At 43.4% G+C, this 27977-nt stretch overlaps 1 protein-coding gene and 1 pseudogene across 1 annotated transcript; both read left to right on the top strand.

Moving 5' to 3' along the window:
- Positions 1-6: 6 nt before the first annotated feature.
- On the top strand, positions 7-4373 carry LOC102280179 (large ribosomal subunit protein eL15-like; annotated as a pseudogene).
- A 4102-nt stretch (positions 4374-8475) lies between these two features.
- ANKRD40 (ankyrin repeat domain 40) lies at positions 8476-27919 on the top strand. Its single transcript, XM_005890278.3, has 5 exons — positions 8476-8857; positions 15290-15438; positions 16138-16623; positions 24762-24943; positions 25537-27919. Exons 1-5 carry the CDS (start codon positions 8724-8726, stop codon positions 25681-25683), a joined length of 1098 nt encoding a protein of 365 aa, XP_005890340.2. The 5' UTR covers positions 8476-8723; the 3' UTR covers positions 25684-27919.
- The last annotated feature ends 58 nt before the right edge of the window (positions 27920-27977 follow it).

Below are 27977 nucleotides of genomic sequence, written 5' to 3' on the forward strand. Positions count from 1 at the left end.
CCCAGCATGCCGTTCGCGCGCGTGCGCCGGCGGGGACACGCCCAGACCTCGGAGTTGAGAGCGGGCCGCTTCCGCGGGCCCGGGGGCGGAGCCTGCCGAGGCCGGGACTCCGCCTCTGCACGTCGGCACCACCCTATGCCGCGCCAAGGCTACTCACAGTGGCCGAGTCCGCTGCTCTCCTTCGTGGGCTTGCGTTGCCCACTCTCTTTGACAGACGTAGGAGCCTACGTCTCGAAGCTTCAACACCACTCTGAAATGGAGAAAAGGGTAGCGGATAGCGTATCACTTATCTCACGCGGTGCTCTCTGTGGCGTCTTCTAGTGGAGGAAACGGAAGATGAGCACTCTTGCCGTATTCCGACTCCATTCTTCTAGCCTCTGAGCTTGTCGCTTCTTCTACCTGGGTTATTCCTCCCACTCCGATTCCCCAGATTAACAAGGCAGGAAGAGATAAGGCAGTTTCTACAAGGTCACGAGGAGTGTAGGCAGGAGCATGCCTCCCAGACCGGAATCTTCTTTTTAATTACTGATTCATTTACTGAACAAATACAGTATTTACCATGTACCAGGTAAACTCCTGAAGCTAAGCTCCGAACCTTTCAGACACGGTGTTTGCTGTCACAGACCTTGAGGATTAGAGAATGAGACAGTCACTATATAAATAAATCAACATAAATTTTAGTATTAAGTACTCGAGCACCATTTAGAGTATGTACTCTAAAGACAGATCGTCTAGGTTGGTAATCCCAGCTCTGCCACTCTGCCTTCCTTTCTCGGTCTGTAAAATTAGGATTTATAGTAATACCTCCCTACATACATAACATGTTACTGTGAAAATGACACGTGGCACAGGCCCAACACATTTTAAGTTTAATCATTAGCTAAACAACAACAAAAATTATGATCGTAATGGAGGGAAAATAGGGTTGTGTCAAAGAGTAACAGAGAGAACTGTCTGTGGAAGTAACTTAAGACCTAAAAGATGATGGCTCTCCAGCCAAGCAAATTGGACAGAAAATAATCCAAGGCAGACAGTGTGGTATATAACAAGGCCATTTCATTACACGAAGCAATGTTCATTATTTTAAGTAACCCTGAAACCAGCAGGGTTCTCATTAACTGGCCTGAAGATGCCAAACATTTGAGAGATGCTGCTTTAAAGGGGTAGAGAAGGAACCAGCATAGGATGCTGTGAAAGGATAGCCAAAGACGTAAGCGAGAAGCCGAAAATGTAAAAGGAAAGTCTGAAGACTATAGTCAGGGAAGAAGATGAAAGCACCAACATTGTAGAAGTCTGCCAAAGGTCTGGCATGAGAAGACTAAAAAGAATTCATTGGATCTGTAGCTGGAAGTCAGACTGAAATGGATCAAAGAATGAAGAGACAATGAGGGGGTAAAATGGCAGATGGACAACTCATTTTAAAGGGAAACAGCAAGACAGGGTGAGAAGTGAAAGGAGGTATGAGTTAAGGAAGGCTTTTTTAAGAATATGTTTCGTGTTGGAGACTAATACTTTGGTCACCTGATGCAAAGAACTGAGTCATTGGAAAAGACCCTGATGTTGGGAAAGATTGAAGGTGGGAGGATAAGGGGACGACAAAGGAGATGAGATGGTTGGATGGCATCACCGACTCGACGGACATGAGTTTGAGCAAGCTCCGGGAATTTGTGATGGACAGAGAAACCTGGCGTGCTGCAGTCCATGGGGTCCCAGAGAGTCCGACAAGACTGAGCAACTGAACTGAACTGAGTGTTGGAGAAGGTAGAAGATAAGAGAATAGTTAAAGTTCCAAATTCTTAAGAAGGGAAGGTGATAGTGTAGGCTCCAGGGCATATTGACCTTTCCTAGAAAAAAAGGACCTTTTCTCCACTAAACCTACAGAAGGAAAAAAACCAGTTTGTAGATGTAGCAGTGGGATGAGGAAGTTTTCAGTTGATGGCTGCTGTTTTCTCAGTGAAGCATTTTGGTAGGTTTACCACTGCCACGACCACCAAAAAGGGGGAAAAAAGCATACGTCTTGAACTACAAACAGGACTTACAAAACCTGAGTGCAGAGTTACAGCCTCTGCTCACTAAAACTTTTTTTTTTTTTTTGCCTGCATCACGCAGCTTTCAGGATCTCAAGGTCCTGACGAAGGGTTTTAATCTGGGCTCCACTCTGGCACCCAAAGTGTTAACCTAACCACTGAACTTCTAATTCCCTCATTCATTGCGCAGACTTCAATGGCGCATGTGCATCGTGCCAGAAACTGCATTAGTGGCCAAGAATATAGATAGATGTGTAAGACCTGGTTGTCAGAGAGCTCCTGATCCATGGAAGACAAAAATGTAACGATAATTTCAAATGAAATCAAAGGAAAATACCGTCCTTTGGATCTCAGAGGCAAGCGCTCCCACCCTGTCCCATCCTAGGCAAGTCTTCCCGTATAGCTTTGTTTTTTGTAGACTCTAAGGGCAGCCGCAGCCACAGTTCAGTGTGTATTACTGCTGCTGATAACGAATTCACTCATTTGCCTTTTTCATTCAACCAGTTCAACCAGTACCAGCATCAACTACTGGGCATCAGGGATTCAGAGAAAAAAAGTTTTGTGGTTTTTTCTGCCATACCCTGCGGCATGTGGGATCTTAGTTACTCAACCAGGGAAACAACCCATGTCCCCTGAAATGGAAGCTCAGAGTCCTAACCACTCAACTACCAGGGAATTCCCAAAAGTAGTCTTATGAACAAATCACAATGCCCAGTTTATACATAACTTTTATAGATTATATGAGTTGGTTATTTTCTGATGATGAGATGAAAAACAACCTCATCAGTCTGTGGCACGCAGACCCCTTCCCATGTATGTTGCTAATGCAAAGTGTAATGGACTGAATTGTGTGCCCTACCACAAACACAGGCAAATTCATATGTTCAAATTCTCAGAGTCCACAAAAGGACCTCACGATGGGATTGCATTTGGAAACAGAGCCTTTCGAGAGGTAATAAAGTTCAAATAGGCCCCAGTACAATCTGACTGGTACCCTCATAAGAAGAAATTTGGAAACACTGGGTAGGCACACACAGAGGAAAGGTCGTGTGAGGGCATAGTGAGAAGGCAGCCATCTGTAAACCCAGGAGAGGGGCTTCAGGAGAAATCAACCTTGCTGACACTTTGATCCTGAACTTTTAGCCTCCAGAACTGCAAGAGGATAAATTTCTGTTAAGCTCCCAAATCTCTGATACTTTGTTTTGACAGCTCTGGGGAACAAATATAGGAACAAAGCCGCAGTTACTAATGCTTCCTAGCCTTCTGTGGTCCCATGACGCCATCCTCCATTTGCTTTGCTGCCTCAATCTTTTTAAATGTAAACCTGGTTATGTCTCTTCCCTGCTCAAAATCCTTCAATGGGTCCCCATCTAAAATTGAAACACCAAGGTCATCCATGATCTTACCTGCTTCTCCAACTTTTTGCTACTGTTCCCTCACACCCTGATCACCCCTGCTTCCTTCCACATCACATTACACGGCTCTAGACATGGAATGCTCTTTCCTCACCCCAGAAACACCTACCCATCTTTCTCAGGTCACACGCCAAGCATCAGCACTTCTGTAAAGCCAACCTGGAGCCTCATTCTCTGCCTGTCACAGACAACAACTGATCATCTTCTTTGTGCTGCCATTTTACCTTGTACATTTTGGAGTTGGTCACATGATATTGCAATTATCAGTCTTTTTCTTTTAAATGAAAGTTTCTCCCTTTCCGTCTGGTGGCAGCCATCAGTTTATCTCAAAGGGAAGCCAAAATAGGCACTTACAGATATATCCAGGAGCTATGGAGGAAGAAGCAGTCCTATGCAATGCACTTTCTCCTCAAGGTGGGCTGCTGGCAGTACTGCCTGCTCTCTGCACCCTGCAGGACCCTCCATCCCACCCAGCCTCATAAAGCATGCAGACTGGGACACAAACCAAGCAAGGTTATGTCACGTATCAGATTCCTGTGAGCTGTGTTGGCCACACATGCCTAAGGGTGCCAGTTACAGCAAGTCTGATTATCATGGCTAAAGTTTGCCTGAAGCCTTCATTCTATTGTGGAGGAGTGAGCTGGATGCCACTGTGGGGCTCTGAGAGTCCTGGATTCTTACTGGGTTGGTGAAGATTCTACAGACAGATTCTTTGAGGTTATCCTCATTCCATAAAGCTACCAGAAGAAATCCTAACACCCAGTGGATCACCAAACCAGTCCAAAAGCACAGGGAGTTACAAGGGCTGACATCCACAAGTTTAAAGAACCATGGCCTTGGAAAGGCTGACAAGTTTCATAGTACCACTGGTGGTTCTCGTTATGCAGCTTGGAGATGGCACAGTACACTCCAGCTCCACCGTTTCTGTTAACATAAGTAATGTTTGTGAAATTCTTAACCTGATAAACTAGGACATTCATGTCTAAAATGTGTTTTTTAATTTGTCTGTGAAAATTGTGTCTATGGACTTCCCTGGTGGTCCAATGGTTAAGAATCTGCCTGCCAATGCACGGGACTCGGGTTTGATCCCTGCTCCAAGAAGATTCCACATACTGTGGGATAATTAAGCCCGTGTGCCACTAGAGAGTAGCCGCCACTCACCACAACTAGAGAAAGTCCTCAAGCAGCAACGAAGACCCAGCACAGTCAAAAATAAATGACTAGATAAATAAAATTTAAAAAAACTAGGTGTCAACAAATTATTTCATGAATGCACTGTCAAATTATGAAAGTTAAAGTACAATAATGTTTGAAGAACGATGTGTGCTCAGTGGCTTCAGTCACGTCTGACCCTTTGTGGCCCTATGGACTGCAGCCTGCCAGGCTCCTCTGTTCATGGGATTCTCCAAGCAAGAATCCTGGAGTCGGTTGCCATGCCCTCCTCCAGGGGATCTTCCTGACCCAGGGATCAAACCTGCGTCTCCTGCATCGCAGGTGGATTCTTTACCGCTGAGCCACCAGGGAAGCTATAAGTGATGGTATATCTTGTTTCTAATAAGAGAAATGCTTTTGTCTTTGCTTTATCTTTTTAGGAAGTTTGTATGTCAGTGTCTAACTTGCTGTTTGGTACAACAGGTGTAAAATACATTCCATGGAAGAGGAGTGCAGAAAACAGCCATGTAGATTTATTGATGCGTGTGACGAACCCTACAGCTTTACTGGGGTGATGCAGTGCCCATTATAGTATGGGTGCCATCCCTACCACTTCTGTCTCCATGGTCACCAGCAATCTCCTTGTGGTTAAATCTATTCACACTTTTCAGTCCTTTCTTTCTTGCCCTGTCCGCAGCATTTAACCCTGTGGATCACTCCCTTTTTGCCAAACCCTCTCATTCTTTTGCTTTTTTCCTACTATTCCGGTTGCTCCTCGTCAGTCTCATTTGAGGATTTCTCCTTTTCTGTCCATCAATAAAATATTGGGTGTTCTTTAGGTGTCTTTGGCTGCCTTCTCTTGACACTCAACATACTGTCTTGGGGCCACCAGTTCTGTCCCCATGACTTTAGTTAGCTCCTTTTGCTGATGACTACCAAGTCCAAATCACCAGCCCAGAACTCCTTCTGAAATATGATACCCATATTCATGACTGTTTACCAGGCTTACTGTTGTTACTAGGCATCTCCACGCAAATGAAAATCAGGAAAGAAAGCACAGGCTCTAGAATTGAACTTCTTGACTTTACAGCCTCGCTCTGTCACTAAACTGTACAGTACTGGGCAAGTTACTTACCTCTCTATGCTTCAGATAATAATGATGGTGCTAACTTAAAAGGTTGTTGTGAGAACTATTAATAACTGAGACAATTCATGTACAGCATTTACCATAGTGTCTGGCAGTGGGTAAATGTTGATATCAGCAGTAATTAAATGTTTTCAGAAAGCTCAATTCAACTGATTCAGAAATGAATTCGTCAACATACCCCAAACTTTCTCTTCATTCTTTGATCCAAATCTCAGTGAATGGCACTACTATCTGCCCAGCCAGAAACCTGGGTGTTACCTTTGTCTCCTGACCACCACTTATCCTCCTTTGCTATCAGATGCTATCTTCCTTGACTCAACCTTGTTGTAATACACCACAGAGTGTTTTCAACATCCAAACTTTACACATAGTCATTCAATTCATTGAACAATCCTGCAAAGTAGGTGCTACTATTATCATCCCTATTTGGAGATGTAGAATTTGAGGCATAGAAAGGTTAAGAAACTGATCGAAGATGATATGAGAGGCAAAACTGGTATACAAGCCAAAGCATCCTGTTTATAATCTCCATACTCACAACCACTATCCTATATGCCATAGGACTTCTAGTATATATAATGTTTATCACATCCTATTCTTTGTCTTGTCTCCCTGGCTAGACTGCATGTTTTTTGAAATAAGGGACTCTGATTTCTTTGCAGCAGGATCTTCAGGGCTTAGAATAGTGCCTGGCAAACAATGCATGTCTGATACACCCAGGGAATTAAGATCATTCCCTAGAGACAAGACAAAGTGTAGATAAATGGAAATGAATAACCATCAGGCTGCATTCTATTATGGCCAGGGTAAATGTTTTGTTTGTGGAGAAAGTTTTGTTTTGTTAATGTGAGAATAACAAGCAGAATACTGGAGTTAGAGATAAGTAGAGGTTGTTTAGGGTTTTCCAGGTGGTGCTAGTAGTAAAGAACCCACCTACCAATGCAGGAGATGGAAGAGACGTGGGTTTGATCCCTGGGTCGGGAAGATCCCCTGGAGGAGGGCATGGCAACCCACCCCAGTATTCTTGTCTGGAGAATCCCATGGACAGAGGACCCTGGTGGGCTACAGTGGGTAGGGTTGCAAAGAGTCGGACACAACTGAAGTGACTTAGCATGCAGGCACCAGAGGTTTTTAAGAAAATATTTATGTTCATTGATTCGACAGTTATTGTAGGGCACATGGGTAATTTAACACATAAATCCTTACAAAGAGAACTCACAGATTTAGATGTGCACTCACTACCAAGCTTTTTGAACTGCTATTTAAAAAAAATAAAGAGGCCACTATCTACTCCCCTGTCACTTGAATTGTGCTGAAGGGCCCAATTCCAGTACTACTCCGCACATCAGTTGCGGATGGAGTACCATGCTGAGAATTAAAGTTTGTATTGGGGGACAAATGAAAATGTAACCTCAAGCAGAGTTCCAGTTCACTCTAAGGTCAGTGTAAGCATGCAGTCAGTTTATATTCAGCACCACCTGGTGCGCACTGGGTACTGCGTGAATGTCTGGAACATAAAAAACAGACATGAGTTTTTCATAAAACAGTAGCAAGAAAAAAGGGCATCCCAGGTGGCTCAGTGGTAAAGAATCCTGACTGCCAATGCAGGAGATGCATCCCCTGGAATAGGAATGGCAACCCACTCCAGTATTCTTGCCTGGAAAATTCCATGGACAGGGAGTCTGGCCAGCTACAGTTCATGGGGTTGCTAAGTGACTGAGCACGCAGGCACAGCAAGAAAAGTGCTTGCTGTGCAAACCCTGGGCTGCCCCAAGAGAGGGAAATGAAAACTCCATGCCTAAATTTGTCATTTCCTATTTTATCTCTTGTGTTCAGGCCTTCCTCCTCCCCACCCCAGGGTTACTCCTTAATCCTTCCAACCCCATCTGCAAGCTTCCATCCTGTGCCACATTGGAAGATCTAGCCCAGGAACCTGGGCTCAGCAAAACAATACTCTTCTTTTTCTCCTGCTGTGTAGTAAAGCAGTGCCAGCCCAGGCTCTGAGCCTCATTAGATTTAGGCAGAGAGTCAGGAAGAATGCTGTTTATACTTGGACCATTTCTCTCCCTAGCTCCTGATATTAAAGACTGGGATAACTTGAAAGCCTCTTTGGTGTTCTTTTCTTTTTTTCCTTACATGGCCTTCACGAAGAGTAATTAATTATGATTTAAAAGCAGTAATGAATCACAGTTTATAGACTCTGAGTACAATATAAACATTTTTCCTGAAAGCCGAATTAGAAGAAATCTCTAAAATGTAAGACAACAGTTGAAGTAAATAATCGAACTGAATGGTCCCAAGCAGTGTCAAAAGAAAGAACGGTGTATTCTATTTCTGCAATAATGGGCATATAATAGTGGGATCGTTTTCAGCCCATTTCCCCACCCTGCTAGGCAAGAGTTGATTCAGATAAGGAAAAAGAGCCAAACTGGGGACAAAACAAAACCAATTATTACTATTATTTTTGTCTGTTTTCTTAAACCAATTATTTTTGATGCGTGGTCAACAGCCTGCTCCAGAGGATTAGGCTTTCCTGGCTCTCAAATACGCATTCTTCCCTTCCCTCGTGTCTGTCCTCCTCTCTGGAAGCTGCGGGGTGGGGAGGTCTAAAAATAGTTGGTGAATCACGGTAGATAATACTGTGCAGCAGTTACATAAACAGCCAGCCCTCGCGCGCGCGGAGGGTAGGAACGGAAAATATCTGGGTCAGGGTTGTCACTCTGAATAGGTTCCCCCGGAGCCGGCCTGTGGGAGGCGCGGCCGGGAGGAGGCTTAGGCCCGCGGGCCGGGAGCAGCAGGGGAGCGGCGGGCGTGCCGCGAAAGGGGAACAGAGGCCCCTGGCTCGGCACGGGCTGCAGCGCGAGCGGGGCAGCTGTGCCCCGCGCGGTCTCTCCATGGCCGGGAGTGGTCCGCGGCGGCGGCGGCGCTGACCGGCCAGGGCTGGGCGGGCGTGCCCTGGCGGGGGCCTGGGGCCAGAGAAAGATGAGCGCTCTCCTCGAGCAGAAGGAGCAGCAGGAGAGGCTGCGGGAGGCCGCGGCCTTGGGGGACATTCGGGAGGTGCAGAAACTGGTGGAGAGCGGGGTGGATGTGAATTCCCAAAATGAGGTCAACGGCTGGTAAGTGGGGAGCGGGGGAGGCCTAGGGTCAGAGCATCCGGCCCGGGACGCGACCTCGGCCTAGAGCAGCCCCGGAAGCCCGCCAAGGCGTGGCCCGGCACCCAGAGCCAACGAGGTTGTGCGCTCTGGAGGCTAGCACTGGCCCCCCTGCCTCGGACAGTGTGCGGCGTGTCGTGCCCAAACCCCGGCCCACGTGGTCCTGCGCCGGCAGCGCCCACCCGAACCCTGGCGCCCCGTGCCCAGCCGACCCCACCCCCACCCCCATAACGTGTCTCGAAAGGTGCTGATTACTCTCACCGTCATTTGGAGCTCACCCCAGTTCGAGTTTGGAAGTACTCTGAAGAACACATCTGTGCAGAGCAAAAGCATGAACAGTTGAGCAAACGTGGATCTTACAAACTAGCACGATTTCTTTTCCCAAGACTAGGGAAGATAAATCACTTGCATTCCTATTCTGCTTCTCTGTTGTCTTACTGCAGCAGTGATTTGCTGCTACCTACAGCTGCCTGTGGCAGGAAGGCTCATTCATTAATCCTATATAATGTTTTGCTTTGTTTTCTTAAAACAGTTTCAAATATGAGACTTTATCCAAGACTTCAGATGCCTGCCAGTGATTGAGTCCTTCCCAACTAAATCAGGAGTCACATTTTAAGAAGTGCTGGTGGTCAATTTTTTTGTATTGAGTTACTGAATGTGGTGGTATTCCGCTCTCTTCACATTTAAATTTTTTTATTTGATCCAAGTAATGCTTAACCAGGCTATTTGCTAGCTGAGAATTAAAGTGAGTTTGCAAATGTTTTATTTTTTAAAATGGAATCATACAGTTTAAAACTAAAGGGGACATTGGAGATAGGGTCCCACAACTATTAATAGCCAGGACCAGAATCACAGTTTCCTTACTTCCTCACAAATTCATCACCAACTTACCCCAAAGAAAACAGCCTGGGTAAATGTTCAGAAAGCCAGGAAACAGTAGAAACTGCTTTTTTTGTTTTATTTTGTTTAAGTGTTTACAAACTAGCTTGCTTTCTGTGTGTGGTTTCTGTGTGTGCTTTTCTATGTATGTGATTTCTAGCATTGCTGTGTGGTTCACTAGCTGTGAATCATTGTTTTGCCCTTGGGAGGCAGTGTTGTGTAGAAGAACAAGTCTGGACTTAGTGCTGGTTCTCCATTCCTGCTTAGCAATATGACCTTGCCAGAGTCACTTCATTTTCTAGTTATTTCAGAAGAGTTGTGAGCATTTAGGGAAATGCAACATAATATAAATAGGTAACATTTACTGAGCTTGCTCTGTAGTATGAACAAGGTTCCAAATGTTTTATTTATGTGTATCATCTCATTCACAGCGGCTCAGGGACAGAGCTATTGTTATCCTCTTGTTTTACAGATAAGAAAACTGAATAAGTAGTTTCCCCAAGAATTTACAGTAACTAATGGAGCTGGGAATGAAACCCAGCATCTGCCTCCAAACCATGCGTTTTTCTTTCTTTCTTTCTTTCTTTTTTTTTTTCTTTCTTTCTTTTTAATTGAAGAAGAATTGCTTTACAATATTGTGTTGGTTTCTGCCATACATCAGCATGAATCAGCCATAGATATACATATGTCCCCTCCCTCTGGACCCTCCTTCCCACCCCACACAATTTTCTTTTTTTCTGGCCACACCTCGGGGCATGTGGGATCTTAATTTTTGACCAGGGATTGAACTCGTGTCCTCTGCAGTGGTCATGTGGAGTCTTAGAAACCATACTTTCTTAACCACGTAATAGATGCTCAGAAAAATGCAAGATTGTTGAACTATGAAGAGGCTCTCATAGATTTAATAGGGGGAAGATACCTAATAGGACTTCTACATGTCCAGGGTTGAGTTCCTGGTCTCCCTCATATCCCTAACTGTCCCCAGCCTGCTTGAGTCCTCATCTGAGCTGCACTGGCTGGCCAGAATCTTTGGTGCACTCCTTGCCTTCTGTCTTTCTCTCACAACCCACATCCAGTCAAGCTGCTAATTCTGCCAGCTTCACTAGCAGTGATGTAGTTAGAATCTGACCACTTCTCATTAGCTCTGCCACTACACCTCTTGTGCAAAGCCACCATCTGTCACCTGGATTAACGCAGTAGCCTCCTCATCAGTCCTATCCTATGTCTTTTCTCAGCACAGCAGCCAGAGGAATCCAGACTTAAAACATAGATCATTTAATTCTGCTTAAACCCCTTTAATGGCTCCTATCTCAAACAGAGGAAAAGCCCACAGGGTCCTACAGTTCAAATCCTTGTGCCTCAGCCCTCACTCTTTATTTCTAAGCCTCATCTCTCGATTTACCCCTTTGCTCCCTTCATTCTCTCCCCTGGCTTTCTTGCTTTTCCTGAAAACACCAGGCACAGGACTGCTCTGGTGGTGCAGTGGTTGAGAATCTGCCTGCCTGTGCGGGGGACAGTCCCTGGTCTGGGAGGATCCCACATGCTGTGGGGCAGCTAAGCCTGTGCACCACAGCTACTGAGCCCAAACTCTAGAGCCCATGAGCCACAACTACTGAGCCCGCATACCCCAACCACCAAAGCCAGAGCATTCTAGAGCGAGTGCTCTGCAACAAGAAAAACCACCAAAATGAGAAGCCCAACATACCACAACTCGAGAGTGGCCCCTGCTCGCTGCAACTAGAGAAAGCCCTTGAAGCAACCAAGACCCAGTGCAGCCAAAAATAAATAAAACAAAACACCAGGCACAATGTTCATTCAGGGCCCTTGTGTTTTCTCTTCTCTTCATTTAAATGCTTTTTCTCCCTCACCTCCTTCAGGTCTTAGCTTAGATGTCCCCTGAATGAGTCTTGGAAGAAAAGTTATGACCAACCTAGATAGCATATTGAAAAGCAGAGACATTACTTTGCCAACAAAGGTCTGTCTAGTCAAGGCTATGGTTTTTCCAGTGGTCATGTATGGGTGTGAGAGTTGGACTGTGAGGAAAGCTGAGCGCCGAAGAATTGATGCTTTTGAACTGTGGTGTTGGAGAAGACTTTTGAGAGTCCCTTGGACTGCAGGGAGATCCAACCAGTCCATTCTGAAGGACATTAGTCCTGGGATTTCTTTGAAAGGAATGATGCTAAAGCTGAAACTCCAGTACTTTGGCCACCTCATGCGAAGAGTTGACTCACTGGAAAAGACTCTGATACTGGGAGGGATTGGGGGCAGGAGGAGAAGGGGATGACAGAGGATGAGATGGCTGGATGACATCACTGACTCGATGGACGTGAGTCTGAGTGAACTCCGGAAGTTGGTGATGGACAGGGAGGCCTGGCGTGCTGCGATTCATGGGGTCGCAAAGAGTCGGACATGACTGAGCGATTGAATTGAACTGAACTGAATGAGTCTTTCCTTAATTGGTCCTTAATTTAAAGTTGTACCATGCCCCTCCACTATCTCTGGCATTCCCTAATCCCTTTCCTTACTTTATTGTCCTTATAACGCAATTGCTGTATACCATACTGTTTGTCTTACTTATTTGCTGACTGCCTCAGTTTCCTCGTCTGTAAAGTAGAATAATTTTCTTTTTGCCTGTTTGTTTTTGAGTTATTTTTGGCTTTGTTGGGTCTTCATTGCTGCACATGAGCTTTCTCTAGTTGCAGCAAGCAGGGGCTCCTCTCTGTTGCCATGCAAGGCCTTCCCATTGCCGTGGCTGCTCTTGTTTCAGAGCAGGGGCTCTAGAGCATGCTGGCTTCAGTATTCATGGCTCTCAAGCTCAGTGGTTGCAGCTTTCGGGCTCCAGAGCACACACTCAGAGGTTGCCACGCACAGGCGTAGATGCCCTGTAAAATGTGAAATCTTCCCGGACCAGGGATCGAACCATGTTCCCTGCATTGGCAGGTAGATTCCCAACCACTAGATCACCGGAGAGTGTTGATGATAGTACTTAACTTGGGTTGTTTAGAGGACTAAATGAATTAATACATGTAAAGCTTTTAGAACAATGTCCAGTATGTAAAGTACTATATCTGTGTTAACTTTTTTTTTTTTTTTGGCTGTGCTGGGTTTTTGTTGCTTTATTTTTCATTGGGATGTGAGGGCTTCTCATTGCAGTGGCTTCTCTTGTTGCAGAGCACAGGCTTAAGGGTGCATGGGTTTCACTAGTTGTGGCTTTTAGGCTCTAGAGCATGGGCTCAGTAGTTGTGTCACAGACTTAGTTGCTCCAAGGCATGTGGAATCCTCCCAGACCAGGGACCAAACCCTAGCACTCCACATTGACAGGAGGATTCTTATTCACTGCACCACCAGAGAAGTTCTGGTTTTGTTTTTTTTTTTTTAAACTTTTTTTCTTTTTTCTAATTAAGCAGTGTGCCAGGTAATCGGATATAAAGGTTACCCTCAGAAAACATAGTCAGTAGCACAGAAAAGCAGAATGGTTACTGCTTTTAATTTTTAGTTGCCCAGTAACCACAATTTCTGCACAATTGAAATTTATGCCTCTGGTCTGAAATGCTTACCAGCACTGATAGGATGTCCGTATTTCCGATTTCTGGTCTGAAATATCAATACTTCCCAGCATTGATAGGATATTCTGACTTCAGATTTAAAGCTTAAAGAGTTGAAGTTCAGAGATCGAGCTCCCACATCAGTTGTAATTCAGGTATCATGCATACCCCTTGGCTTTAAGAAACAAGTAGAATGGCTCATGAAGCAGTTGAAAATACTGCCTGGCTATAGTGCCTGTGAATTATGGCTGCCTGGAGCCCCCCACGTCTGGACTGTAAATGATCACTCAGGGTACAGGGCTATGAGGGATGCGCTGTGTTGACTCAGCCCCACTTTACGTGGTGATACTTCAGCAGTTGGTTTGTCCAAAAATGTCTCAGATCCGATACTGCTTCCTTCACTCTCAGGTCTGTTGTGAACAAGTGATTTACTACTTACAAGTGAACACCTTATTTCCAAAAAGGAACACATTTTTCTCATCGTGTTCTATTCATTTTTGAATGCTTATTATAATTACTCATTTTTCAAGTGTTCAAGACGGCCATACACAAACACACTCCCAGAATCAAGAATATACAGGATCCTTCTACTCTAAGCAGTGTCCACCTTGTTTGGTTCACTTATTCAGCAAATATCAATTAAGTACCTGTAAATTCAAGCAGATACTTCCTTATCTTCATGGAGCTTATATTTTAGAAGTCCATATCAAGACTCTTTTATTTTCCCCAAATTGGAATTCTTTTTATGATGAAGTACATTTTAAAGGCACCTGGATAATCTGGTTCTTTTTTTTGATAATCTGATTCTAATGAATAATAGTTTCAAATGTCACTCTGAAACATCAGACAAGCTGGCTTTCTGTAAGTCATAAATCTTGAGGTACCCAGGGCAAATTGGCTTTTTCCTGGAACCAAATGTACTTTCTAGACAGTTATACTTCTCAAGTGGGTGACCTAATCTCTACTATTGAACATATGTTCTATTCTTTGCCATATTTATATTCATCTAAAAGCTCTGAAGATACTTATCTCAGTTCAATTAGAGAGTTGGTGAATGAGGACATTTCAAAACAGAGGGAGAAAAAGTGTTTTCCTTCTATGGGGATGAATTTAGTAGCTCTGTTAAGATGAAATTTTGGCCAGCATGCTGATCCTGTTTCTGTGCAGTGTTAAAATAATAGCTCTTTTAGATGGTGCATGATTCCTTCCTAAGTATACAATAGTAAACAATTAGTTCCTTAAATGAATCTTAATACTTCAGAAGAGTTCTCAAAAATTTTGGCCGTTGATGTATATTTTTCAGATGCTCTAGGAACTAAAAGTATGTGTGTAGTGCCTTGTATTTAAGCAAATGAAAATATGTTTGTAGCCTTCTGGAGAGAACTAGAGAAGTGAACTTTTAAAAATGGAAATCCTTTTGTGTATGTGTGAAGGAAAGAAAAGTAAAAAGCAAAAGAGTAACTGAGATTCAGACAGGAATATGCTTTAGTAATAATTTTAGTGGCAGAGCAAGCTGCAGATGAGAGATGGTTAGTAGCCTGATAATATTTCATCTTCAAGTGACATTTGATGCACATGAAGCGAGTTTTGGTACGCTGTTAAAAGGAATATGGCCATGTAAGAGTATATTTTACAGAGACTGGGACAATATAATGAGGAACACTGAGTAGTATCTTTAGAGCTATCTAGCCAGCCAGGCAGCCAGCCTTCTGGAAGCCGTTGTAATAAAGCTCCTAGGATAAATTAGCTCTTTCCAAGGATCAGAAATGAAATTTAAAAATAAATTTTAAGCATATTAAATATTTCCATCATGTGCTTCCTGAAAAGAAAAGTTAAAATTACCAGTCTGATTTTCTAGTTCTAGCTGAACTCTAACAGGCTTGCATATATTTATTTACTGATGAGTAGAACTTGAAATCCCAGATCACCTCTCCACCTTTTCATTCTCTGTTTTTTCTTTTTTGGGGCATAGGACCTGTTTACATTGGGCGTGTAAGCGCAATCACGGTCAGGTGGTCTCTTACTTACTAAAATCAGGAGCTGACAAAGAGATTCTTACCACAAAGGGAGAAATGCCCGTCCAATTAACATCAAGAAGAGAAATTAGGAAGATTATGGGAGGTGAGTCTTTCTGAGGTAACTTGATTTTGTCAAACTGAGACTTATGGTATCATTGTATACATTCTTTAAAAAAAAGTTTTTTTTTAATTGGAGGATAATAGCTTTAAGATGTTGAGTTGGTTTGTGCCAACAACAACGTGAATCAGTCATAATTATATATATATGTATGTATGTATCTAAATATATATGTATATCCCCTGTATATATTCTTGATGCTAAACAGCCAGTCTGTTTCTAGAAACAAGATAGCCTTACTGTGCCAAGATAATTATTCCGTGCTGTTTCTGGAAAGGCAGACATTATAAAGTTTTGGGTTTTTTATCTGTAAACTTTAAGGAGATAGAAATGGTAACAAAAACCCTGCAGTAAACACTGACCAAAATATTTGCCGTATACCAAAGGACACTAGCTTTCACAGGAGACTCTTCGTAATTTCTTTTGTGTGAAATCTCTTTTTTTTTTTTTTTGATGTGGCCCACTTTTAAACTCTTTATTGACTTTGTTGCAGTATTGTTTCTGTTTTATGTTTTGGTTTCTTGGCTAAGAGGCATGTGGGATCTTAGCTCCCTGACCAGGGATCAAACCTGCACCCCTTGCCATTGGGAGGCACAGTCTTATCCACTGGACCATGAGGGAAGTCCCTTTATTTGCTCATTTTTAAAGGACTATGTAAGTGTTCTGTGTTTTCATCTTTTTAAGTGGAAGATGATGATGGTGACAGCGATGACCACCCCCAGCTGAAGAAGGAGTCAGAACTGCCCTTTGTTCCCAACTATTTGGCCAACCCAGCCTTCCCTTTTATCTATACACCTGCATCAGAGAATTCAGCCCAGCTACAGAATGGGGGCCCCTCCACACGTCCTGCGTCACCCCCTGCAGATGGCTCGCCTCCGTTGCTGCCCCCTGGGGAACCTCCCCTGCTTGGGCCCTTTCCACGGGACCACACCTCTTTGGCACTGGTTCAGAACGGGGATGTGTCTGCCCCCTCTGCCATACTTAGAACACCAGAAAGCACAAAACCGGGGCCTGTTTGTCAGCCACCAGTGAGTCAGACTCGATCCCTGTTCTCTACTGTCCCGTCCAAGCCACCAATGTCTCTGGAGCCTCAAAATGGGACATATGCAGGACCAGCGCCAGCATTCCAGCCATTTTTCTTCACTGGAGCATTTCCATTTAATATGCAAGGTAACCGCTCGTCAGCAAGTAGCCTCTGAAAAGGGCAAAGTTGTCTAGGGGTCTAGTTCTTTACTTCCTATTTTTTTCAGGAGTGGGGATAGGATTTATCTAAGGCCTGCAGGGCTTCCGTGTCCTTCACCAGCTCTTGGAGTTTGCTCAGACTCATATCAACTGAGTTGGTGATGCCATCCAACCATCTCATCCTCTGTCACCCCCTTCACCTGCCCTCAATCTTTGCCAGCATCAGGGTCTTTTCCAGTGAGTCAGCTCTTCACATCAGATGGCCAAAGTATTGGAGCTTCAGCTTCAGCATCAGTCTTTCCAGTGAATATTCAGCACTGATTTCCTTTAGGGTTTACTGGATTGATCTCGTTGCTGTCCAAGGGACTCTCAAGAATTTTCTACAGCACCACAATTCCAAAGTATCAATTCTTCGGTGCTCAGCCTTCTTTAGGGTCCAACTCTCACATCCACACATGACTACTAGAAAAGTGACATCTCTGCTTTTTAATATACTATCTAGATTGGTCATAGCGTTTCTTCCAAGGAGCAAGCATCTTTTGATTTCATGGCTGCAGTCACTGTCTGCAGTGATTTTGGAGCCCAAGAAAATAAAATTTGCCAGTTTCCTTTCTTCCCCATCTATTTGCCATGAAGTGATGGCACTGGATGCCATGATCCTTGTTTTTTGAATGTTGAGTTTTATTTTTTTTTCCTTTTTTAAAAAAGTGCTTGGCTGTGCTGGATCTTAGTTGTGGCATGCAGGGTCTTTAGTTTTGGCGTGTGGGATCAAGTTTCCTGACCAGGGATCAAATGCAGGCCCCCTGCACCGGCAGTGTGGAGTCCTAGCCAGTGGACCACCAAGGAAGTCCTGGATGTTGAGGGTTTTTTTTGAATATTGAGTTTTAAGCCAGCTTTTTAACTCTCTTCTTTCACCTTCATCAAGAGCCCCTTTAGTTCTTCTTCACTTTCTGCTATTAGGGTGGTATCATCTGCATATCTGAGGTTATTGATGTTTCTCCTGGCGGTCTTGATTCCAGCTTGTGAGTCATCCACCCAGCATTTTGCATGATGTACTCTACATATAAGTTAAATAAGCAGGATGACAATATAGAGCCTTGACATATTCCTTTCCCAGTTTGGAACCAGTCCATTGTTCCATGACCAGTTCTGTTGCTTCATCCTGCATACGGGTTTCTCAGGAGACAAGTAAGGTGGTCTCGTATTCCCATCTCTTTAAGAATTTTCCACAGTTTATTGTGATTCACACAGTCAAAGGCTTTAGTGTAGTCAATGAAGCAGAAGTAGATGTTTTTCTGGCATTCTCTTGCCTTTCCTGTGATCCAGTGGATGTTAGCAATTTGATCTCTGGTTCCTCTGCCTTTTCTAAACCCAGCTTGTACATCTGAAAGTTCTCGGTTCAAGTACTATTGAAGCCTAGCTTGAAGGATTTTGAGTATTACCTTGCTAGCATGTGAAATAAGCACAATTGTGCGGTAGTTTGAGCATTCTTTGGCATTGCCATTCTTTGAGATTGGAATAAAAACTGGCCTTTTCCAGTCCTGTGGCCACTGCTGAGTTTTCCAAATATGCTGGCATACTGAGTGCAACACTTTCACAGCATCATCTCTTAGGATTTGAAATAGCTCAACTGGAATTCTATCACCTTCCCTAGCTTTGTTCACAGTAATGCTCCTAAGGCTCACTTGACTTCGCATTCCAGGATGTCTGGCTCTAGGTGAGTGACCACACCATTGTGGTTATCCAGGTCATTAAGACCTTTTTTCTACAGTTCTTCTGTGTATTTTTGCCACCTCTTCTTAATCTCTTCTGCCTCTGTTAGGTCCCTACTGTTTCTGTCCTTTATTGTGCCCATCTTTGTGTGAAATGTTCCCTTGGTATCTCTGATTTTCTTAAGGGGATTTCTAATCACTCCTGTTCTGTTGTTTTCTTCTATTTCTTTGCATTATTCACTTAAGAAGGCTTTCTTATCTCTCCTTGTTATTCTTTGGAACTCTGCATTCAGTTGGGTATATCTTTCCCTTTCTCCTTTGCTTTTCACTTCCCATTTTTTAATCAGCTATCTGTAAGGCCTCCTCAGATAGCCACTTTGACTTCTTGTGTTTCTTTTTCTTTGGGATGGTTTTGGTCACTGCCTCCTGTACAATGTTACCAACCTCCATCCATGGTTCTTCAGGCACTCTATCGGATCTAATCCCTTGAATCTGTTTGTCACTTCCCCTGTGTATAAGAGATTTGAGTTAGGTCATGCCTGAATGTGGAGAAGGCAATGGCACCCCACTCCAGTACTCTTGCCTGGAGAATCTCATGGACGGAGGAGCCTGGTAGGCTGCAGTCCATGGGGTCGCTAAGAGTCAGACACTGAGTGAGTTCACTTTCACTTTTCACTTTCATGCATTGGAGAAGGAAATGGCAACCCACTCCAGTGTCATTGCCTGGAGAATCCCGGGGATGGGAGAGCCTGGTGGGCTGCCGTCTATGGGGTTGCACGGAGTCAGGCATGACTGAAGCGACTTAGCAGCAACAGCAGCAGCATACCTGAATGGCCTAGTGGTTTTCCCTACTTAATTTAAGTCTGAATTTTGCAATAAGGAGCTGAAGATCTGAGCCACAGTCTGCTCCAGGTCTCTTGTTTTGCTGACTGTGTAGAGCTTCTCCATCTTCGGCTGCAATTTTGAGTATAATTACAACCTTACAGAAAAGTTGCAAGACTGGTAAAAGGAACTGTCTTTAATGAGATTTACAAATTAGTTTTTGCCCCTTTACCCAGAACTATTACATGTTTTTTTCCCCTAAGAAAAAGGATGTGTGCTCAGTTGAGTCTGATACTTTGTGACCCTAGGAACTGAGCCCACCAGACTCCTCTGTCCCTGGGATTTTCCAGGCAAGAGTACTGGAGTGGGTTGCCATTTCCTACTCCAGGGAATCTTCTCGACCCAGGGATCAAACCTGTGTCTCCTTCATTGGCAGGCAGATTCTTTACCAATGAGCCACTTGGGAAGCCCCAAGAACCAAGATAGTCTCTTACATAATCATAATACAATGATCAAATTTAGAAAATTTAAGCTTGATGTAATACTATTCCTTAATCCACAGTTTATATTTAAATTTTATGAGCTATTTAGCAATGTCTTTTTTTTTTTTTTTTACTCCCTCCACTCCTGCCTGCTGTGTTCGTATTAGGCTGTCGTGTTGGAATAGTCTCCTTTAATCTGGAGCATTTCCTCAATCTTTAACTATCCTTTTGGCCTTCAGATTTTTGAAGAGTCCAGGCCAGTCCTGTTTTAGAGTATGCTTTCATTTTTTCTCTGCTCTAATGGGCAGTATTCTCCTATAAAGAAGGGCCTTCCCTTCTCCGCCATTTACAGCAGTAGAAAATGCATAGATTATTATTTATTGGATGATAATTCATTAGTATCCTTATTTTGATGTTCAAATTGTGCCAGACTGATCCAGAGGGAGCCCCTTGGAGCTAGTTCTTGTGTCTCTTGGACATCTTCGTTATTCTTAGCTCATTTCCTTACTTTGTGGTGCAGCAAGATGTTTCAGGCTCCCTAGTGCAACTTCCTGCCCCAGCCTTGGAATCAGGCATTTCTGCAAGGAGCCCTGGATTTTCTTGGTGCAGAATGGTATTCAGAAACCAGAATGTGAACACTAGATGTGCTCATTGCTACTAGTGTATCACTTCTTCTAAGCTCATTCAGAGGACAATTAGAAAAGAAAGAAAAAAGCAAGCAAACAATAAAGAACAATTGAATAATGAAAGATTCACCAGAAAGGTTTATTTATAAACTAAACATTTATGGACGTAGTAACATAACTTAAGAGCATTCTGAGTTCTCATTTAATTGTTACAATAGACTTGTAAAAAGAGCATTATTTTGTACATTTTATTTTTATTTACGTTTTTTGGCTGTGCCACATGACTTGTGGGATCTTCAGTTCAGTTCAATTCAGTCGTTCAGTCGTGTCTGTCTCTTTGCGACCCCATGAATCGCAGCATGCCAGGCCTCCCTGTCTATCACCAACTCCCGGAGTTCACTGAGACTCACGTCCATCGAGTCAGTGATGCCATCCAGCCATCTCATCCTCTGTCGTCCCCTTCTCCTCCTGCCCCCAAACCCTCCCAGCATCAGAGTCTTTTCCAATGAGTCAACTCTTCGCATGAGGTGGCCAAAGTACTGGAGTTTCAGCTTCAGCATCATTCCCTCCAAAGAAATCCCAGGGCTGATCTCCTTCAGAATGGACTGGTTGGACCTCCTTGCAGTCCAAGGGACTCTCAAGAGTCTTCTCCAAGACCACAGTTCAAAAGCATCAATTCTTCAGCGCTCAGCCTTCTTCACAGTCCAACTCTCACATCCATACATGACCACAGGAAAAACCATAGCCTTGACTAGATGGACCTTTGTTGGCAAAGTAATATCTCTGCTTTTGAATATGCTATCTAGGTTGGTCATAACTTTCCTTCCAAGGAGTAAGCGTCTTTTAATTTCATGGCTGCAGTCACCATCTGCAGTGATTTTGGAGCCCCAAAAAATAAAGTCTGACACTGTTTCCACTGTTTCCCCATCTAATCCCATGGAGTGATGGGACCAGATGCCATGACCTTAGTTTTCTGAATGTTGAGCTTTAAGCCAACTTTTTCACTCTCCACTTTCACTTTCATCAAGAGGCTTTTTAGTTCCTCTTTACTTTCTGCCATAAGGGTGGTGTCATCTGCATATCTGAGGTTATTGATATTTCTCCTGGCAATCTTGATTTCAGCTTGTGTTTCTTCCAGCCCAGCGTTTCTCATGATATACTCTGCATATAAGTTAAATAAGCAGGGTGATAATATACAGCCTTGACGTGCTCCTTTCCCTATTTGGAACCAGTCTGTTGTTCCATGTCCAGTTCTAACTGTTGCTTCCTGACCTGCATACAGATTTCTCAAGAGGCAGGTCAGGTGGTCTGGGATTCCATCTCTTTCAGAATTCTCCAGTTTATTGTGATCCACACAGTCAAAGGCTTTGGCATAGTCAATAAAGCAGAAATAGATGTTTTTCTGGAACTCTCTTGCTTTTTCGATGATCCAGCGGATGTTGGCAATTTGATCTCTGGTTCCTCTGCCTTTTCTAAACCCAGCTTGAACATCAGGAAGTTCACAGTTCACGTATTGCCGAAGCCTGGCTTGGAGAATTTTGAGCATTACTTTACTAGCATGTGAGATGACTGCAATTGTGCAGTAGTTTGAGCATTCTTTGGCATTGCCTTTCTTTGGGATTGGAATGAAAACTGACCTTTTCCAGTCCTGTGGCCACTGCTGAGTTTTCCAAATTTGCTGGCATATTGAGTGCAGCACTTTCACAGCATCATCTTTCAGGATTTGGAATAGCTCCACTGGAATTCCATCACCTCCACTAGCTTTGTTTGTAGTGATGCTTTCTAAGGCCCACTTGACTTCACATTCCAGGATGTCTGGCTCTAAGTGAGTGATCACACCATCGTGATTATCTGGGTCGTGAAGATCTTTTTTGTACAGTTTTTCTGTGTATTTTTGTCACCTCTTCTTAATATCTTCTGCTTCTGTTAGGTCCATACCATTTCTGTCCTTTATCGAGCCAATCTTTGCATGAAATTTTCCCTTGGTATCTCTAATTTTCTTGAAGAGATCTCTAGTCTTTCCCATTCTGTTGTTTTCCTCTATTTCTTTGCATTGATCGCTGAGGAAGGCTTTCTTATCTCTTCTTGCTATTCTTTGGAACTCTGCATTCAGATGCTTATATCTTTCCTTTTCTCCTTTGCTTTTTGCTTCTCTTCTTTTCACAGCTATTTGTAAGGCCTCCCCAGACAGCCATTTTGCTTTTTTGCATTTCTTTTCCATGGGGATGGTCTTGATCCCTGTATCCTGTACAATGTCATGAACCTCATTCCATAGTTCATCAGGCACTCTATCTATCAGATCTAGGCCCTTAAATCTATTGCTCACTTCCACTGTATAATCATAAGGGATTTGATTTAGGTCATACCTGAATGGTCTAGTGGTTTTCCCTACTTTTTTCAATTTAAGTCTGAATTTGGCAATAAGGAGTTCATGATCTGAGCCACAGTCAGCTCTTGGTCTTGTTTTTGTTGACTGTATAGAGCTTCTCCATCTTTGGCTGCAAAGAATATAATCAATCTGATTTCGGTGTTGACCATCTGGTGATGTCCATGTATAGAGTCTTCTCTTGTGTTGTTGGAAGAGGGTGTTTGCTATGACCAGTGCATTTTCTTGGCAAAACTCTATTAGCCTTTGCCCTGCTTCATTCTGTATTCCAAGGCCAAATTTGCCTGTTACTCCAGGTGTTTCTTGACTTCCTACTTTTGCATTCCAGTCCCCTATAATGAAAAGAACATCTTTTTGGGGTGTTAGTTCTAAAAGGTCTTGTAGGTCTTCATAGAACCGTTCAACTTCAGCTTCTTCAGCATTACTGGTTGGGGCATAGACTTGGATTACTGTGATATTGAATGGTTTGCCTTGGAAACAAACAGAGATCATTCTGTTGTTTTTGAGATTGCATCCAGGTACTGCATTTTGTACTCTTTTGTTGACCATGATGGCTACTCCATTTCTTCTGAGGGATTCCTGCCCGCAATAGTAGATATAATGGTCATCTGAGTTAAATTCACCCATTCCAGTCCATTTTAGTTCGCTGATTCCTAGAATGTCTACATTCACTCTTGCCATCTCTTGTTTGACCACTTCCAGTTTGCCTTGATTCATGGACCTGACATTCCAGGTTCCTATGCAATATTGCTCTTTACAGCATCGGACCTTGCTTCTATCACCAGTCACATCCACAGCTGGGTATTGTTTTTGCTTTGGCTCCATCCCTTCCAAGGGTTGGCCCTAGGCCTTGGCAGTGAGAGCAACAAGTCCTAACCACTGAGCCACCATAGAATTTCCATTAGTACATTTTAGAAATGGGTAAAGTTAGGCACAAAGAGATAGGTAATTTGTCCAGAGTCACACATCTAGTACAGGATAGATGAGGGATATACCCATTCATACCACAGTCATTCAAGGTTCAAAAGGTCACAAAAAGAGTTGAAAGCAGCTCCCACAATTTATGACAAAAGCAACAAACTCTCCATTGATATTTTAGATGAAAAGTAGAAAATGAACATATACTTCCTGGATATCAAGCTTCACGCTAGCCTGAGAGGATTAGTGAAGTTAAAAGGCAAGCAAACACACACACATATTTACTTTTTTCTATATTGCTATATCTATTTATAATTTATTAAACACTCTAAGTTTATGTTAATACCTCCAGTTCTAGTCAGACACCATAAGGTATAGTCTAGTCTTACCTTTCTTTTTCCATATAAGTAACTGCCTTCTTTCTGTTTTTGAGGACCTCTTACTCTAGGTGCTGAGATGCCATATAAAGAGCAAAGCAGAAGTACCAAAAGCACGCATGTGCTTAGCCTGAGCCTTCTTTGCAGCCATGCTTAGAATTTAGGGGCAGACTGTTTAGATCCCAGACCCACGAATAATGGTCTTTGTTTACTCCCAAAGCCAAGATTCTTCCCTTACTAAAATAAGGCATTTAAATCATAGTTAGACTTCATTTTTATTAGTAGCTTATCTTTTTGCTCTTGTACTGTGTTTATTGCAAGGATTTTCACATCTCATAAATATCTTTAGATCCACAATTGTTATATCTTTGTAGAGTAACTCTTGTACCATATCTTTCCCATGCCGCCTTTTCTCTTCTCTTCCCCATACCCTGCTTACGTGTAGTTTGATACCCAAACCCATTCTCAAGCCTTTACCTGCTTAGCTCCAGTAGCAGAAGTAAATTATCCTTCTGTACAGTTGGGATGGTGGTCCACTATTTCCTTCTGCTGCATAAAGTAAAAGTTTATTTACTTTATGAACCACAGTGTTAGATACAGGAGGACAATGCAGGCAGCCGCACCAGCAGAGCCAGAATCGAGCCTGAGCAAACTGCACTGATTGTGCTTGGTTTTCTTGTTGGGTGGCTTAGGTCTTCAGCCCAGGGCATGATTAACAGTAACCATCTTCTGGAAAAGATTTTAAATCGCATCGGCTAACTATGCCAGAATGATTCATTAACGCTTCTTCCCCTTTTCCCTAGAGCTGGTACTCAAGGTGAGGATTCAGAACCCATCTCTTAGAGAAAATGATTTCATTGAAATTGAACTGGACCGACAGGAGCTCACCTACCAAGAGCTGCTCAGAGTGAGTTGCTGTGAGCTGGGTGTTAATCCTGATCAAGTGGAGAAGATCAGAAAGTTACCCAATACTCTGGTAAGAAAGGTAAGAAAGGTCTGTTACATGGTTGATTTTTCCATTTGGAAGATATGTACCTTGGGTATGTGAGTCATAGTTAAAGAAATGAGAAAAGAATAGAAAAAGAGCAAAGGGTGGTCTTCCATTGAGCTTTCTTTCCTCTACTGGGCCCATGGAGATTCTGGCATTTCTAAAAGTTGTGGGATACCAGAGAGAATGTTCTGAATTACCATTCACATGTACCTGTTTTAGGTTGTTTCTCTGTAGTGATCCGTAAGGATTACCTTTGTGTACTATCAGATGTGCCTTGTGCTTTGTAACATAAGAACCAGGCTAAATTGCAGGGCACGTCTGTATCGGTACGTGTGTGATCCTCCCAACGTCTCTGGGTTCCCTGAACGTCAGGCTTCTGGCTCCTCAGGGCCCCTGAGGAAGACACCCTGCACTGCTCTTCATGGCGTGCTCGTCTGGGCGCAGCAGCTGCTGTTGAGGGCTTCTGCGTTTTAACCCAGTTCCTGCTCCTGGGGATTTTCTTACTCTCTCACTGGTTTCAACACAGAACGCCAGAACCATAGAGACAAGTGGCTCCTCTTAATCTGTTTAACCTATTTTTGTTTCAGGACAAAGATGTTGCTCGACTCCAAGATTTTCAAGAGCTGGAACTGGTTTTAATGATAAGTGAAAATAATTTTCTGTTCAGAAACGCTGCCTCCACACTGGCTGAAAGGCCTTGCTACAATAGGAGAGCTTCGAAACTGACTTACTGACGCAGCGGAGCTGTTACTACTGAGTATTGTGACCGTGTGCGTCATCTCCGGGCCAAGGACAAGCCATTGATCTGAACGCCTTGGATGCCCAGGAGGGCCCTGATGCCACTTCGTAGTATACACTAACATCCTTCTGCCAAGGTAGGAAGCCCCTGACCCCCAAGCAGCGGTGCCACTCTTCCAAGCCTCTTGGTGCACAACAAACCTATTGCTTGAAGCTGTGAACAGCTGAGAAGTGGCCTGGAGAGGCAGAAGCCGACGGTTCTGTACTCGGCGTGTTTTCTGTGTATGTGAGAGAGTTGTCTAGGCAGAGGCTGAGAGAGCAGAGCCTGCTTCCGGCCTGTTGACAGCGCTCCTGAAGGGCCGGGCCGCACTTCCCGCGGTGTTGCGTGCTCGCGACTCCTGAAATGTGAACTGACTAGAGAGGACAACGGGGAAGCACAGGTGCTGGACACAGGAACTTTGGTGTGACTTGTGGCTGTGAGGTCTCACATAGCATATTTCTAAATGTTACTCAGGTTAAAAGCATTTAAGAAAACAGTTACCTAATGTAAATACGCTGTTAACCAAAAGAGCCTCCCCGCCCCACCTTTTCCATTGTAAACACTCATGACTTCCGTCTCTAGCCATTGCTTGTAGTCATCTCTGCATTAACTCCCCATCGTGGTCACTAGAGGGCTCTCTGACGCTTTCTAAAAGAGCAGCGGCTATTTTTTTCTTTTTTTAAACTGAAGCAATTCTGTCTTCGCGTTTCTGTTTAATTTCACGGAAAGAGACGAGCACAAACATTGCTGGTCCATGTTCTCCACTTTCATTTTCCACTAGAAATGAAAAGCAATTTTCCAGACAGAATCTGTTGCTATTTTAAAGGTTATTGTGGGAAACTGAACTAAAGGAGTTAGCATCTTTATTTTTGTATCAAAGATGAAGATTATTTTGAAATTATTAAGATTTTTACACAACTCTGAAGTCTGTTGCTTTTGTAAACAAGTTGTTTAATCTTAGGGATCCCCCACAACCACCACTAACCTACTTAACAAAGTCAATGTGAGTCTACCAAGCTTTGTTCTGGAAACAAACACCTGATTAAACTCCTGAGCATGGCGTAAAAATTTTTGTAAAAAATGCATTTAAGGGTTCTTTTCCTTCCCTTCACTGTCATTAATGTTAAAAAGAAAAGCCACTGTCTTGTTGAACTAAATAGCTTAACTTTAGAAATAAGAAAGAGCACACTTAGATAAACAGGAGAGCAGGGCTTTGGAGCCAGCTGCTGAAGAGCATCCCTGCTGTCTTAAGAAGCTTTCTCCCCACCGTGCCTATAGTTTCCAAAGAAACTGAACTTCTAACTGGGTTAATTTTATTGGAACACTGCGATTGCAAGAGAAGGTGCAGAAGATGTCAGTGGAGGAGAGTGTCGTGCTAAGATAATGGCCTCCTGCTGCTGCCTGAATGCTGAGCTGAGGTTGAGGTGTTTTCAAGGCCAACTTTGTGACGTGGAGTCACTCTGTTCAGTGACTTAATCGTAAACCACTAATTACTGATGGTGAGTTACTCACTCCGTGCAGTGTTTGTCTAGCAGAGTAAAAGGTTACTTACTACTCCCTTTCTCTGAAATACTTTAAAGAAGAAACTTCCTTTGTGTTTCAACCAGGCAGAAGCTAGAAATACTAACCTTTTTTTCCCTATACCTTTGAAAAAATTTACAGTTTACTGATACAATTAAGGCTAGTTTTATCTTAGAACAAATAAATTCAGTATTAATTCATGTGTCCAAATCACTGGGGTTAGTCCTCTTCCAGCCATCCAGATCAATTAGAGATTCTCAGAAGCAGTGGAGGTCCCTGGCTGGGCGGTGGCCTACAGAGGAGTAGCTCCAGGGCATTTCCTGGGCTTAGGAACGGAGGCTGAGGAAGTCACAGTGAGCGATGGGCCCTGCACTGCATCTTTCTTATAGAGTCCTCTGTGGTCAGCTGACTCTGAGTATGGCAGTGGAATTAGACTGCACAGTTGCTGGTAGGTGAGTTTAAAGTCTTAATCTATGCATTCAGAGAAATATTTTTATATGTTTTGTGTAATTTATAAAAAGGATTTTTTTTTAGCTTTGTTAATTGTGAATTCGCCCCGCCTCCTCTACTGCGTATTTAAAGCATGTGTTCACACTGTGTGTAAATATTCACTTTGTGCACTGCTGACTATTCAAGCATAATAAGTATTATTAAAATTAAATATTAACTGACTAAGTCCCTACTCTTTAACTTTGTCCTTCTAAACATTTCTGTACTTCTAATCATAGG

The sequence above is a fragment of the Bos mutus genome, chromosome 19, assembly GCF_027580195.1.
Source record: "Bos mutus isolate GX-2022 chromosome 19, NWIPB_WYAK_1.1, whole genome shotgun sequence".
NCBI classification, from domain to species: domain Eukaryota; kingdom Metazoa; phylum Chordata; class Mammalia; order Artiodactyla; family Bovidae; genus Bos; species Bos mutus.